Source organism: Plecotus auritus (assembly GCF_963455305.1).
Source record: "Plecotus auritus genome assembly, chromosome: 5".
Taxonomy (NCBI): Eukaryota; Metazoa; Chordata; class Mammalia; order Chiroptera; family Vespertilionidae; genus Plecotus; species Plecotus auritus.
The window spans coordinates 30,126,677-30,142,886 of NC_137776.1; the positions used below are offsets into that span (position 1 = coordinate 30,126,677).

The following is a 16,210-nucleotide window of genomic DNA, read 5'->3' on the forward strand; positions in this document are numbered from 1 at the left end:
GACAGAGAATTTTATCTCAGACCCTAAGTTTCACCCATACTGATTTACTGGTAGATAATGAAATATGGGACTTTGAACTGATGATATTTAGATGAGGTTTTGGACTTAGAGTGGATGCTGCAACGGTTAAAACATTTGGAAATGTTGGGAATGAGATGACTGTATTTTGCATGTGGGAAGAATGAATTGGAAGGGCAGAGAGTAGAGTTGTAGGCTTGAATTATATGTCCCCCACCCCCCCAAAAAATATGTTCAAGTCCTAACACCAACAGCTGCGTCTTTCTCCACTTTCCTCATTCAGCAAGCCTTTACTCATGTGCTTGGTGGAGGAGGGGTTGAGGCTGAGAATTTTCCCTTCTAACTAATACCTAGGCAATGTGCTGGTTGGGGGACCTCACTGTGAGTCACTGCTTAGCAAATAGCAGTCTTGGTCAGCTCTTTGGCTGCAAGTTGGAAAGGAGAGATTTCTGTAGTAATTTTAGATTTACTTTCTTTGGAGATCAGACACTAGAGGGCAGTGTAATCACAAGCACATGGGGCTAGAGAGCTGTGCTTCACACTAAATCCAGACCAACTTCCTAAATAAACGAATACTGCTTCAGTCCAGGCATCTTTGTTTAACCTTTTTATTTGTTCCTCTACTGCTCAATGTGTCCTCTATTGAAATTTCACAGGAAAGACAAGCTCAGGCAATTTTCAGCACTCAATAGGAAATTAGAAAGACTCTTTAAAATTTCTGCACACATTTTTATTTTATTTTGTATTGATTTCAGAGAGGAATGGAGAGGGAGACAGTAACATAAATGATGAGAGAGAACCATTGATAGGCTGCTTTCTGCACGCCCCACACTGGGTAATCAAACCCGCAACCCGGGCATGTGCCCCAACAGGGAATCGAACTGTTGTGACCTTCTGGTTCATAGGTCGACATTCAACCACTGAGTCATGCCGGCCAAGCCACATTATTTTATTTAGTACAGTCTCTGCCATTTAAGAATTAGGCGTTTCCCTTCGCCCATCAGTGTTTTCTTATTTATGAATACTTATAGAACCCCCTGGGAATTCTACTTAAGTTTTCTCTTTTAAACAGCCATTACAGTGACATAACATTAAAACATCTATCTGGGGTCATGATAGGAAGAAAGCTCACGGCTCTCCTTGCACCACTAGGAATTGACATGGATACCATTCTGTGGACCCACAGGAGTGTCAAGCTAGTCTTGAGGTAGAGTTTCAACAACAAAGCTCAGGAGAGCACAAAGTGAAAAATTAACATGAAAAATATTAAATGGTGATGTTATCAAATAGAAGCTTGCTCCTAATGCTAGGCTCTCAGAATTAATTAAAGTGGAAACCTTAGACATGAGACCAAACCTTGTAATTCTCTCAGAGAACTGTGTTATACAGAAATACACTTAGTGGAAGAAGAGGGAAAATGGCTCATGTGACAAAAACTGTTCCATGTGTAGTCTGTTTTGGTAAGATAAATATCTAAGCAAGAAACGGGCAATTCAGTTAGTTCTTCTGCTCACAAATGGGGAACATCCACTCCAGGACCTCATTGGGGACCTCATTGTGAGTCACTGCTTAGCAAGTAGCAGTCCTGGTCAACCGGCATGGAAACAAGCCATTTGCATGTATTTACAAGTGGTCAAAGCCAGATTTTTTCAGTCACTGCTATTCACGGGGGTCCCAACATGGGTTGTTTAATTGAGACTAATGGACCCTGTCAACTGCATCCAGTTCAGCTGGGCATATAGATATCTGGTCTAAAGCTGAGATTTTGTTGTGGTTTTGAAAAGGTCCACTGGCATCCAGACTTGTGAAGACTGTCAATTTATGGTCACCCAGGGACGGTGACCAGCAGAGTCCTCGCTAAGAGCCTGTAGTGATTGACATAAGATTAGGGCTTTGTTCCCTTGATGACGTTTCTTGGTCCCCCTGGGTGTGGCTCATCTGTGGCTCTGACTTGTAGCAGAGCTCTGCACTTCCTTTTGGCATTTGGCTGAGTAGATAATGTATAGGCTTCTAATAAGGAAAATTCCAGCAATGACAGCAAAATAACTCCCATAAACTAAAAACTGTAGAAAAACAAATAGAATTAGACACACATGAAAGTTGACCATCTCTGTCATTGATTATTCATAGTGATGTTATTGATTTGCTTGGATTATGGGGTACCTGAGACCCAGTATCTCAATATGGGATATTTAGTTTTGCACAATATTTTCTTCTTCTCCCATCTTACTAGTAGAAAAACCCAGTATGAAAGTGTAAGCAATACAGTAACTAAAAGTGTGGGCTTTGGAGCCAGGGTTGCTTGGTACAAATTCTAGCTAATATTGCCAATGGTGGAAAAATACTAAATCCCACTGATCTGTGTGTCTGTGTTTGGAGGGTAGACCAATGCTATATGTAATGTCTCCAAGAATAAATTCTGGACACTGAGGTTACTTCTTATTTACCTTATCCCCCCCCCCTTTTTTTTAAGATTAAAAGTAAAATGTGAGATTTGGCTAATTTTCAGTCCCTCAATGGAGCAGGAACAGGGAAAAGAGGTCTGCCCCAGTTGGTCCTCCTAGTTGAATTCCAATAAACCTTGAAACTAGATGGTAGGAGGGAGAGGAGACATATGGGGACACAATGACGTGTTGTCTGATGATGTTTTAGAGCCAAGAGTAAATGCTGACCTATTGTGATTATTGTTCAAAACTACTTAGTGTGTTATACTGATAATTAGGAAGTTTCTTATTTTAAAATTTGCCTAGCCAAGGAATTTGAGTAACTTCAGTGTTTCAGTGGTAAGGTTGTAAAACCCTTTGAGATGACCTAGTTATTCTATATTCCCACCAACTCTAAACAGAAGGGCTGCAGCTTACCTGAATGCTGATGGGCAGGTTAAGCCCTCTCTGATCTACTACGATCACGGTGATGATGGTCTGAACCACCAGGGCCAGGAAGGTGTTGATTCCAAACACCAGGGCATATCGCTCCATGCTCAGATTAACTGCAATCTGAAATCTATCATTAGACACGGGATAGGTTTTTAACAAGAACATACACGGGATTCTTAGCTTTAAAAGACAAAAACAAAAGAGAAAGCAGTCTGCTAGGTGGGATGGGGGTTGAAGAGACAGGTGAAAGGGGGAAGGGACTGAGATATACAAATTGCCAGTTATAAAAACAGTCACAGGAATGTAGAGCAAAGGGAATTTAGTCTATAATATTGTAATAGCTATGCATAGTATCAGGTGATCACTTCATAAGGCATATAAATATCTAGTCACTATGTTGTAAAACCTGAAACTGACATAATATTGTATGTCAACTGTAATTGAAAGAAAAAAAAAAAGAGAAAGCAGTGTCTTTTATTCCGGATTGAAAACATTTATTTTATTTTATTTTATTTTATTTTATTTTTCAACCACAGTTTACATTCAATACCATTCCATACCATGTACTCTACAGAGTGGTCCCCCCGCTGCCCCAATTACCCACTTGGCCCATACCTAGTTATCTCGACATTATTGACTATATTCCCCATATTGCAATCTGCATCTCTGTGGCTATTCTGCAACTACCAATTTGTATTGCTTAATGCCTTCACCTTTTTCACCCAGCCCCCCAAACAGCTGTCAGTCTGTTCTCTGTGTCTGTGAGTCTGTGTCTATTGTGTTTGTTTCTTTTGTTCATTACATTCCACATATAAGTGAAATCATACGGTATTTGTCTTTCTCTGACTGGCTTATTTCTTGTTAACAGCACTCCTTATCTAAATCTCCCCAAGTATAGACAAACAGGAAGAGCAAAGAAAGGGAGTTCAAAAATATTGTTAAAGGCTTAATTAAAATAAAGAAAAAATGGCAAAACTCCTCCTACCCAATTTAATACTTCCAGAAATTAAACCTAAATGTTCTAAGTTCTCATAACTTCAGAATATTGGATGTAATATGATTTTAGATACTGTTTTATAGTGAATTTTTATAAAAATACAAGCAACACCCAATCTGAGGAAATTTTTGGAAAATTACTCATTATAATGTCAATTGTCTGTATTTACAGTTTCAAAGTTTGGGGAGAATTATTCCTTGGAAGATCAAACCCATAACTGGTTGTTCAACTGAATCTGTAATTAATTTGTAATAAGTATATAGGTTTTGAAACAAAACACTTATGAAAGACTGGAAAATGCATGTTATTTAGAGTTCCCCCTGGAATGCAGGTAAAGGTTTTGTGTTTTGAATATGCTTACAATGAAAAGAAATAATATAATCCTACCTTAACAAAATGCTAACATTAAAAAAAGAAACTCAAGACACATGAGTTTGATTCATTAAATTGACTCATTTCAGTGAAAATAAAAAACACTTGCTACCTTTTTCATTTGTTTCATTATCTTTTCCCAGGGTGCTTATATTTCTGTGTTTTGTCAATTGCTTATCAAACATTTTTTCACAAACTAAAAAACAAAACTTGATAAAACTCTTGTTTCTATCTTTTTCATGTGATTTTAAATTTAAATGTTTATCTTTTTGGTTACTACTAAAACACATTTCCTGATAGCTTTCTTAGTACTTATACGTGGAACTAAATGTTTTTAATTAAAAATAACAATCTCAGGGTATTAGTGGGGGTGGAGGGATTGAGCAAAAAAGAAAAAGAGAGAACTCATGGACATGGACAACAGTGTGGTGATTGTTGGGCGGGGAGGGATGTGGAAGAGGGTATATAAATGGCGATGGAAAAAATAAAATAAAATAAATTAAAAAATAAAAAATAATTTCTGGAATTTATTATAATCTTTGCATCTACATTTTTCAGTATACAACTTTTTATAATATGCTGAGAATATTTTGTTTCAAATATACACTTGGTATTATGTCAACATCAGGGCTAAAACCTAAACGGAATTATTCAAAATCAAGTTTCATCACACCTTGTTATAGAAAATTGCTTGAAATAAAAAATCACAACCTGACAATGTGTCATTGCTCTTGGTTTATGAACCTACAGAAATTTTTTTTTTTTAAGAACTTTTATGAGTTTATTTGAACCAAACAGATGACATGTACCTGGGAGCAAGATCTCAAATGCTCTGGAGAGTAACAGTTTTTTGTAGCTTCTTTCATGAATTTGGAAGTAAGGAGGAAACTAAGGAAGATTACATGCACGTGGGAGACAGCGAGGCGGGGATTGGACTACAGGACAGTTAACAAGATTATATGCTTTCTTGAGGGTGGTTATGGCTTATTTCAAAGGTGTGTTAACTAGATGCACAGAAACAATGGACAGGACTTACTTAAGGCAAAAATAAACCCTTTACTAAAAACCTTATGTGCCCGGGATGTGACTACCCACCAAGACTTGCTCAGTTAGGAATTTCTTTTCATGATGACTACTCTTAGTAATATTCAGACAGCAAATAGTTAAATAAAAAGATGGCTTAATTATGTCTAATATAATATGAAGTACTCAACATTTAATATTGCAATTGATTAAAATCCTTCTGAAGTTCTCAATGGTACTGTAAGACTATAAGAGAGAGAATATGGTTTAGTTTTAGGAGTGGCCAGAAATGGTTGGTAATACTTACACTGCTATGGTTATAAGAAGCATATAGCTGGACTTGAACATCAAATAGCCAGCATAGCATGCCCAGATGTCAGTTGTGTAGTGCATGAGAAGTAGGGAGCTGGCATTGACCACTGAGAAGAAGGCCAGGGCCAACTCTCCCAGAAGGTCCCAGTTGACTTTCACATAACCCACTGCAAAGGCAGCCACGGCCCCTGGCAAGGAAGCATTAGGAAAGATCAAACATGTTGCCTTTGCACGTGGAATATCAGCATGGTCTCTTAAAAGCTCAGGTCTCAGGTAATTCTAAAAGATGAATATATTGCTTTCAAAATTTGTGAAAATAGTGTAATCCACCTAAATGTGGACTTATCCTTTTCTCAACCACATTTTTCTTTGGCTTCTCTCTTACTTCCTATTTTTTCAATCATTTAGTTGCCACACTTTTAATTAGCATCATCTACATGCCAAACACTGTACTAGGTGGAAGGGCCATGGTCCTAACCACAGCCGGGTGGGGAGAAGTGAGACATAAACCCAGTTATTCAATACAACACACAAGAGCAGGAATAGAAGAGGATGAAACCATTGCTCTGGGGGTACACCTGGCCTGTCCATATTTGCCTTTCTTTATCATTTTTATAGTAAGTTTTTTTCAATGATGGGTAACAGATGTGTTGCACTGGGTAGTAAGTTTTAGGCTATATTATTAATATTTATATTTTATCATATTTACATGTTATTTACATATTTATGTTACATTTTATTTATATAATGAATATATATATTAATTACTACTTATAATTAATAAGATTAATCTTTATTATTCTTAATGTTAATTCTAGTCCCATCTTAACATCTTCAGATCTGGCCTAATTTAGTTGAGATTTTGGGTGAGCAAATCTATATTGATTCATATTAAGAGGTTGAATAATCTACACTAATAAAAGAGTAACATGCTAATTGTACTTTCATGATGCCCACCAGCCAATCAGGAGTATGCAAATCAACCCAACAAAGATGATGGGTTAATTTGCATATGCAGGTGCTGAGTGGCCAGAGGCAGGGTGTGATGCACCACCCCAGCTGCTCCAGGCCTCTGGGCAGTGTGGGAAGGCGGAAAGGCAGGCTCCAGCCAGAGTGAAGGTGGTGCCGGCAGCCAGGGCGGGGAAGGAAGGCCCATTCTTGCATGAATCTTTGTGCATTGGGCCTCTAGTTGACTATAATTAGGGTTAGTAATTATAGTTCTCTTTAGCAAAACGAAAGATATTTATGCTTCAAATTACTGACATTTGATTAATTAACCTTTTCACATTTGTTCTAGTAAAGACTGTGGTTGCAAAGGAAAAAACACCTGTTCTTCCCCCCAGAACTTGGCTACGGGAGAAATCATTTCAGTGGAGCATTCAGCTCGGTGCTGGTTTCCGGCAGTTAAGCTGAAGTCTCCCAAAGGGGAGACAATAATAAACAAATGCCACATGAATTTTCTGAACGTTTTTGTAAATGAGGGTGTGGAAATCTCCTACTTCCTGGACAATATCTTCAAAGTCTCATGTGGCATTTAAGTTTCCATTTACCAGGACATAAATATTTATTGTAGAGCAAAGCTCAAAGGCAGATTTCCCTCTGATATTAGAATCCTGATTCTCACGTATCTTCCCCTCCTCATTTAAATCTCAGAAGAAAGGGTCTTGTGGAACATTTTTGGTGTACAGCCTAGAACTTCTAAAGGTGGGCACTAGCTAAACCAACTTTTTTATTAACCAAAACTCTTTCAATGATCATTTCATTAAACTCATTTTCTAAAATAATAAAACTCCTACTGAGCTTCAAGCTGTGTATTTGCCTTTTGACACTGAAAACAATTCTAGAAAAACAGGGGGCATTATTAGCACTTTTCCTGATGGTGAGGTGAAACCTTAGGAATTTGGCTCGAGTCTGTTTGGTGCTCAATCCTGAGCTCCTGAGTTCCTTGTTATAACACATAACAGAGAAGTGTCATGCTCCTCTTTTCTTTTCCCGGTGTCTTCCATCCTACAGGAGATTAACATGCCCTCTAAACAGAGCTAATTTACCACGACGGTGAAGTTTAGCAACTGGAAAAATGAACTTAATGAGGGTAGCCCGTCAAAGGAAAACCAATCAAGGTATACTTACCTCCAAAGGTTGCGATAGCTTCTACTGCCCCATTATAGATGGAAGAATTTTGGGACGGTGCCTTATAGTCCCACAGGATTTGAACGTAGTTCAAGACCTGGTTGAAGCCTGCTGTGGAGAGAGCCCACCATAGGGACCAGTATAAAAGACGCTTGGAGGAGTAGCACTCCTTCAGATCTTGGAACCACTGCACAAAAACTCTCCGAGCGACATTTTCTGGCTTGGGGCTGCTGAGCTGGCTGGCACCCAGGTTTCCCGAAGTGGTGGCTGTTTCTGAAGTGGGTTTCTCCTCATCGCAGCCAGGTGTTGGCCCTTCACGTGGTTCATCTAACACCGTATTCGTGCTTAATGGTATGTGTGCTTCTTTGCTGGGCTTTGCATGAAAGAACATGCTTTTCTTGGGCATTGGGAGAAAAAGTGAGAAAAGGAAAGCCATAGAGACAGAGACCAAGCATATAACGTTGAGGTAAAAATACGACATTTTGGCCAGCGACACCAAGAGTTGGGCCAGCACTGAGGCGGCCGTGTAGGCCACCAGTGTGATGCCCCTGCAGTAGCCGCTCACTTTCTGGTAGTGCTCTGGGCTGACCACGCTGTATATGTAGGCGAAGTAGGCCACCTCGGTGGCAGTGACTGTCCCATAGAAGAACTCCACAACCTGCATGGCTTTCACTCCTTGGCCAAACAAGAGCAGCAAGTAGGTAGTGATTAAGCTAATCCCTTGGAGGATGATGACCGGCTTGTAGCGGACGTAATCGGTGAGGATGAACACGGGGAGCAGCAGCAGCAGGTAAGAGTATGTCCACACGGGAAGGATCTCATTGGTTATCTGCGAGGTTGGAAAATGGATAGTGTGACCATGCAGCAGGAAATGAAAAGGACAGCTTTTGGGGGCGGGAGGGGGGGGGCAGGTAAAGGCATGTACTGGGGGGTAGGGGAGGCCGGGGGGGAGGTCAATGGGGAAAAAAAAAAGGAGACATATGTACTACCATTTGTAATACTTCAAACAATAAAAAAAAAAAAAAAGAAAGAAAAGGGCACCTTTCTTAGCCACGTGCATACTAAGGTATGTCGCTTGAACAATGTCAAATTTTGTATCCCATTGGATAGGATATTCTTCATATTATGAAAAAGAATGAAAAATGGATTTTCAAGAAAGCCACTAGGGAAACAGAGCCCCCTCTTGCACTGCCAAAAATATTGTATACTTCTGTGCATCTCAGTAAGAGAATATGTACAATCTGAACTATATTATGTTTACTAGTAGATATACGTGCATTTGAGTAAATCAATTAAAAATTGCTCAACAGATACTTCTAGTTTTTTCAGGCTCTTAAAAAAATACCATTACCATGAATTGTACACCTGAAATCTTATAATTTTATTAACCAATGTCACCCCAACAAATTCAATAAAAATACCGTTCCCTTCCTGTTTAAAGATTAATATTAGATAAAGAGTCTACAATGCTAAAAGAACTCAACAACCTTTATCTTTATTTGACCCATCCCTATGTCAAAAATGTCAGCCATTCCAAAGTCTGGATAAATATATACACAAAGATCAAAGAGTAAATAATGGTGTAGAAATATGGAGTGGGAAAAAGAAATGCACTTAATATCCTTCCTGGTCAAATTTTCTGGGCTCCCCAACCCCCGTTTTTCCCCAATTCTACTGGTTTGTCTCAATTCTGGCCTCTGTTTAAGATAGATTAAATCATGGAGTTAGTAAAAAATGCATTGCATGGGACTTCAAGGTTCATTCATAGGGAGAAAGTACTGAAGAAGCTGTTGATTTGGGGGTCATGATGGGTACACGATACCAGCCTTTCCTCTATCCCTTCTGCTTTCTATAGCAACTTTAGTGGGTTTAAATGCCAACAATGAGGGAAAATTCAGTGATTTAAAAGGCTAGTGTCACTGAGCTGTGCCTTAGGATGGATACATTAACTGGTCCGTTATGGTTGAAGAAGCAGACCCTTGGGATTCACTCACTGATTCTGAATTGTATCTGTCATTTGTTTTGCCTTAACCATGACATACTTCCATTTGGCAATCTTTGAAGCACAGTTGTCTCTAAGTGATTTTATACCACACACAAGTTCACCTCTCTGTCCTTGCCACCTCATCACCAAGGAAACCAGCATCAATTAGTCTTCCCAGTGAAGCCACACCCCCTTAGGTATTTTCATAACTCTGGCTGGAGATTATAAAACTAGCCCAGAGTAATTCTCCAGTTAAGTCACGGCATTTCCTGTTGCACTTCTTGGGGAAAAAAAAAAAGAGAGGTGGATCTTTTAAGTAAGAGAATTTGGCCTTCTGGGGAAGATAATGCTGGTAGATAGTTTTTCAAAACTGAGTAAGTGTCCTAAAGAGATGCAACAATTTTTTATCAGAGTTTGCTTATACATCATCATCCTGGAAGTTTACTAGGACTAGTTCTAGTGCCTCACAGCAACTTCATTCTAGGACTAGAGGCCCGGTGCATGAAATTCGTGCATGGGTAGGGTCCCTTCGCCTGGCTGGCGATTGGGGCCAGTGGCCAGGGAGGGACCATGGGAGGGCTCCAGGGCATGCCTGGCCCCATCTCGCCCAGTCCTGATTGGTCGGATCCAGCAGCAAGCTAACCTACCGGTCGGAGCATCTGCCCCCTGGTAGTCAGTGGACATCACAGTGACCAGTCAGTCGACCGGTCAGTTGGACACTTAGCATATTAGGCTTTTATATATGTAGATTAGTGTCATGGAATCAATGGAGACCTGAAAGGTTCCTATGCAGTAAGACCAATGTTAGAACTCTACAAAAGTTAAAATATTTATCACAACCTGTAATGTATTTTGGTTTCCCATTTTTGCAAGTGTGAGGAAGAAAGAATAGTTTGAACAGTTCTATTAAATACAAATGCCATGAAAATGAGATTCATTGAAGTCAGTGCATTAATCTCATTCAAGCCTGGTAAAATTGAACCACATTAACACACATATTGATATTAACTTACCTCTGTGCTGGTCAGGTTTTTGTCTGGTCCAGATAAGTATGGGATAAGGAAGGGTTCTGAGGGTCTCATCATGGAGAAAAACCCAAATAAGCAGAGGATGACAGTGGGATAAATCCAAGAATGGCTCCATGAAGTTTGGAAACAGTCCATGGCTGATGAAATGGAAACAGAGCCAAAGTTAATTGATTACTCTTTTTGGCTTCTTGGGAATAATGAAAAAGTGATTATCTCCAAATGTTTTATGGCATTTTCATCCATCTCTAACTGAAATGGAAAGGTGTGATCAATAACTGCTCTTGAATATTCCATAGGTTAACCAGTCAAACCCTCTGTTGCCAATAAACTTCTTTTTCAATATTGCTGGGGTAGAGTCACACTTCACTGTTCTTCATACACATGGTAACGAGTAGCCACAAATAAATGGTAAACAATGGGCCAATGAATGTTTGAAAAATACGTAAAACACATGTAACCACAGACATACAGAGAATAAACAGTCTGGGAGGGAATGATTAATTCATCAGCAAATGTTTCATGAAAGTAAAAAAGAATGATGGCATATATGATAAAATGGAACCAGAAGCATGTACATATTTCGAAGATCACTTGTATCCACTCTTTCAATGGTTTTGACCAAGGAATTCAACCTTTTTCATCTCATGGCAACATACTTCTAGGTAAGGTCAAACCCAAAAGAACATAGATTGACTTGATGAAGCCTTCTATTAGACTCTGAAATCTTTAACACGCTGTGTGGCACATATTTACACACGAATCCCACCAGGGAACAAACCTGAAACCCAGGTGTGTGCCCTGATTGGAAATCGAACCGGCAACCCTTTGGTACATTGGTCGATACTCAACCTACAAGCCACTCAGGCCAACTGCCAGAATTCTTAAAACATATAATACCTCACTATTTAGTCAGGGGCACTAACCTCTTTTCCTTTAGATTGTCAAATAAAAAAAAAATGACAACAATAGCCATCCTGTGTAAATGAATCCAAATTATACCTATCTTTTTTGTCAGATTGGCAAAAATATATATTTTTTGGTGTGCCGCAGATTTTAGAAATTAGTTTATGTGTGCCATGAGATGAAAAAGATTGAAATTCCCTGTCCAAAACCATTGAAAGAATAGATTCAAGTGATCTTCAAAATATGTACACCACCCATGTCAAACTCGTGGCCCGTGGGTTGCATGCCTCACTTATTCGGCCAGTGTTACCCTTTGAGTTTGACATGCTTGATGTACATGCTTCTGATTCCATTTTATCATATATGCCATCATTCTTTTGACTTTCATGAAACATTTGCTGTTGAATTAGTCACCCCTCCAAGATGGATTATTTTCAGTATGTCTATGGTTTCATCACTCGAGTCTCAGATGAGCCAGGAGAAATATTTCTAGCAAAACCACAGAACCAGTGGGCAACCTAGATAGAAAGTCACCTCACCACATCGCACCACTGAAATGTGCTGTGGTAACTGGTCAAGTGCATGTGGACAGGTAAGAACAAATTTGTCCTTCACAGAAAAACTATGCATTGTTTGAGCTCTTTTACAACTTTGTAAATTGCATTAACTGATAACAATGTGACATCATTCTTGTCTGTGGCCATGCAAATGAGTTATATCCAAGGAAGCAACAACCTCTTCCTCTCTCCCACCTGGAAAACCCAGTTTTGCCTGCATTTCAGTATTTCTGATCTATACATCTACCCATTCTTTGGATTCTTCTTTGATCTGGTTGGAATATCCTTACCAGCTTCCTGACTAATGAGTTAATAAAACCTTTAATACATGCTCATTTTTTTAAAAAAAGTTATCTTTATTGTTGAAAGTATTGCAGATGTTCCTCTCTCCCCACCAATGACACCCTCTACCCCACTTGTGTTCATTTTTATATGTGTTTGAGACTCTTGACTTTATTCTTTTCCAGAATTTTCTTTCAATGCCTGTTACCATTCACCATACCTCAGCCTACCCAAATAACCTCCAATTTGTTCCTCTGAATCTAAATGATTTGCTAATCATTGTTAAATCCCCAAATTAGTTTTAATATTTTGACATCTCACTGCAGACCTTCCCAGATTTAGGCTTGGTTTTTTCCCCTCCAGGCTTGGGTTTTCCAAGGACAATGTGGCCCCATAGGAAGAGCGTGACTTTGGAGTTTCAAGTTCATGTTCCTCTTGCCCCACCCCTGTTTGTGACAGGTACTTAACCTCTCCAAGCCTCCTCTTAAAAGGTGGATAATTACACCCATCTCACAAGGTCTCATTCCTGGCACACTTTATGGGTTCAGTACAGCCGCCTTCTCACCTCCCTCACATGGCAAATTCAACCAGAAAGAAAACAGCCGGGCACTCAGTTCAGACAGTAACTTCAGAAAGGTAAATAATTCACAGTTCATAATTTCACCTGAACTGCTAAGGGACAACAGGCCAGACACATTTATTTTTGAATATTCATGCTTGAATTGCATTTACCATTCCCCAACCTTGAATCACTACTGCTGGTCTATAACCAATAATGCCCGAACAAAATTCATGTTTTTGTCCATTTCAGCTACTCTTAAGACAGTTGGAAGAAAAACATATTGGAATTTAAAAAGTCGTGTTTTGCTCTATTTACAATATATACCTTGTTGAAAACCATCCCCACCCCACCACCCATCTTTAGGAGACACTAATGTGCTCAGATACACGTTGGAGTGTTTTTAGAAGATTGTTTCTTACACCTTTTCCGTCCTGTAAGCACCGGACAAGCCCAAACTTTTTGCATCCGAACAGCAGCAACACCGACTTGCTCTACACCTAATTAGATGACCCTTCTCTCAGTTTCAATGAAAGGCGTTCTCCATGGAGCCCAGGTCTCTAAACGTCAAAGCGCCCTTTCTTGCCGCATTCGGGACCTTTTCGCGAGTTTTAGATGGGGATTTGCAATTCTGTGCCGGGGATGCGGGCTCGTCACCAGAATCCTGGCTGTAATTAACCTGCCTTTCCTGAAGGCAGACGGTGAGAGGCACACCTACTGGGGCGATGCGCGCCGGGGCTGGAGGGGAGATCCCGGCGGCGGGAGGAGGCTCGCGAGCGCGTCCAGACCGGTCCCAACCCGCCACCACTGCGCGCCCGAAACTGGGGAACGAGGAGTGCTGTGTCCCAGTGATCATGCATTTCTTCCATTAATTCACCTCCCGGGGCCTCTCTTACCTACGAAAAGGCGTTTCTGCTCGTCAAATTGCCCACATCCTTGGATAACCAGCCCCGGGGGACCACGACCTTCAGCCATCTCCGCGCGGGAAGGCACGCGCTGGAGGCAGGGGTGGGGGCAGGACCCAGCCCAGACCCCGCCCAACGTCTTGTACCTGCCAGTTACAGGCGCCCAGAGCGTTAAACTGGAGGCGGGAATCCGCAGTCTATGGGCAGACACCAACTCCAGACCTTAAAGTAAGGAAGGACTTAAAGTAATACACTGATACCAATATCAACCTAAGAAAGCAGGATGAGCTAAATGCAATGCCGATCTGTTTATATATGTCAGTTCCTATAAATCCATTGATTTCCCTCAAAAGTTTTTGAGAGAAATACAGCTTTGATCCCCAGTCTGCACATAAAGAAACGGAGGCAGAAAGAGGTAAGGTTAATAAGCAGAGAAGCCTGGATTTGTTGTTGTTATTGGGGCATCCTGAATCCGGTGCCAATCTTTATAATCACTAGGAATTATTTTTTTTAAGGTGGTGGGGTGGAGGTGGTTTCCTAGCACTTTGAGAAATTGCTAGTACACATAGTTTATATATTAAATACTTTTTTAAAAAATCAAAAGAGGTTAAAAAAAAGCATTATAAAGTTCTCATTGATTAAAATGGAATTTAAAAAATTGTTGAGCTGTTGGTGGAAATGAAAAACCCTCCACCAAGATAAACGCTGCTTGTTTTCTAAGGGCTGCTAGTGGGAATGAAATCAATTAAAATTCCTCCAGGTGTCTTGGGTCCCTGTCCCATTGGTTTGGATTTTCTATTCTCACCTTCCTATGATTTTCGGAAATCTGCCTATAAAGTACCATGATGCACTTCAGGAGTGGGAATACCCTGTTCACAGTGGGACAGATGCCCTTGTGAATTCCAGGGCCCTCCCAAAGAACACTGTGACATTTTTTTTTAAAGGTTGCGGGTGTCATGATTTCCTCCAAACCGCTCCCCAAGAAAGGACCTCATTTGGACCTTGAGAAGTTACTCCTGTGTTTCTTTGCTATCTCATGGACAGTCTAAACCAAAGAAAGATGATGAGGAATTCATCAATTCATAGAAAAGTCAACATATTTGCTGATGAGTTGACATGGGGTCTAAATTTGGTTCCATATGATCCAGTGATGGGATCACAGATGACCAGAGATGGGCCATGTGTTGATAATTGTTGGCTTGGGTGATGATTCTTAGGAATTTATTGTACTCTTCTCCACTTTTGTGTATGCTTGGCATTTTCTATAATTAAGAGTTTTAAAATAATCTATTCACTAATACCCTATTTATTGAGTACTGAACTAAGTGCCAGATGCTGCTCTAGGTCCTTGAGATACATCAGTGAACAAGAGAGTTAGAAATCTTTGCTTTGTAGAATGTATTTTCCAGTTGGACATGGGGTGAGGCAGAGTAAACATGATAAATTCATGGATTTTATGGCATGTTAGAAAGTGTGAAGTGCTATGGAAAAGGAAAAAAAGAAAGACAGGGATCAGATGAGGATGTAGAGTGATGGAGAAGGGGGCTAGGGTCTGAGCCTTGGGGTGTCAGTCTTGGGAAAGAACCTATAGATGAGGCTGGAGGGGAGTAGCAGTGAGGGGCAAAGGGAGATGAGGGACTTATGAGGAAGGAGGAAGGAAATGGGTTGGGGTGGGAGAAGGGAGTAGTTGGTGGGATGTGTCACATGCTGCTGGGAGGCCAAATGAAAAGCCCTATGGAAAGTGTACACTTTTCACTTGATGGACTTACCCAGAGAATGGATTGAGAGCCTCTTATGTTAGTACTTAATAATGTGATTGCAGCAATGTACAAAAATCCTTGATGTAGGAGTGGGTAAAGTTGACCAGGCAAAAACAATCTGACACGGGAAGCTGTATTGTAATGGCCTCCCTCTCAGAGGTCAAGCCTTTGAAGCAAAGGCCCGTGTATCCTTAGCTTTCTAGTGCTTGGCTGAGTACCTGGCCTAATGGAACACTCACCTATTTGCTGAATGAATAAGTAAACCATTTCATGGAATGCTGGAGTACAGCTAGGGGCTGTCAGCACTTCTTACAACCAGAATTTGGTTGCAGACATAGACGTCATGAAAGTGTCCAGAGCACAGGAATTTCCCTCAATGACTTTGAAGACCAAATGTCTATCTTTTTTTGTAAAACTCAGTATAAGACAGCCTAGGACCAATCACTCGTTAGCTGAAACCTATCCCAGGTCTTTAAATATGACCCTTCATCTTTTGTTCTATTG

The 16,210-nt window shown here is 40.3% G+C and overlaps 1 protein-coding gene across 2 annotated transcripts; it reads right to left on the minus strand.

Annotated features, from left to right (window-relative positions):
• Nucleotides 1-729: 729 nt before the first annotated feature.
• On the minus strand, nucleotides 730-14,044 carry SLC19A3 (solute carrier family 19 member 3). Of its 2 annotated transcripts, none has more exons than XM_080668234.1 (6): nucleotides 13,938-14,044; nucleotides 10,726-10,877; nucleotides 7,729-8,557; nucleotides 5,594-5,786; nucleotides 2,880-3,021; nucleotides 730-2,081 (listed from the first exon to the last, which is right to left on the minus strand). In XM_080668234.1, exons 1-6 carry the CDS (start codon nucleotides 14,014-14,016, stop codon nucleotides 1,953-1,955), a joined length of 1,524 nt encoding a protein of 507 aa, XP_080524360.1. In that variant the 5' UTR covers nucleotides 14,017-14,044; the 3' UTR covers nucleotides 730-1,952. The 2 variants fall into 2 exon arrangements, with proteins under 2 accessions (XP_080524360.1, XP_080524361.1); XM_080668235.1 differs by lacking the exon at nucleotides 13,938-14,044 and adding an exon at nucleotides 13,466-13,597 and having other exon boundaries at nucleotides 737-2,081.
• Nucleotides 14,045-16,210: the final 2,166 nt, after the last annotated feature.

Bases quoted from the DNA above. Each gene is read 5' to 3' on its own strand.
- SLC19A3 (XM_080668234.1), bottom strand. From the start codon at position 14,016: ATGGCTGAAGGTCGTGGTCCCCCGGGGCTGGTTATCCAAGGATGTGGG. The intron at 10,878-13,937 runs GTAAGAGAGGCC...CCATTTCATCAG, and splicing joins GCAGAAACGCCTTTTCGTAG to CCATGGACTGTTTCCAAACT. The intron at 8,558-10,725 runs GTAAGTTAATAT...CCAACCTCGCAG, and splicing joins AAAACCTGACCAGCACAGAG to ATAACCAATGAGATCCTTCC.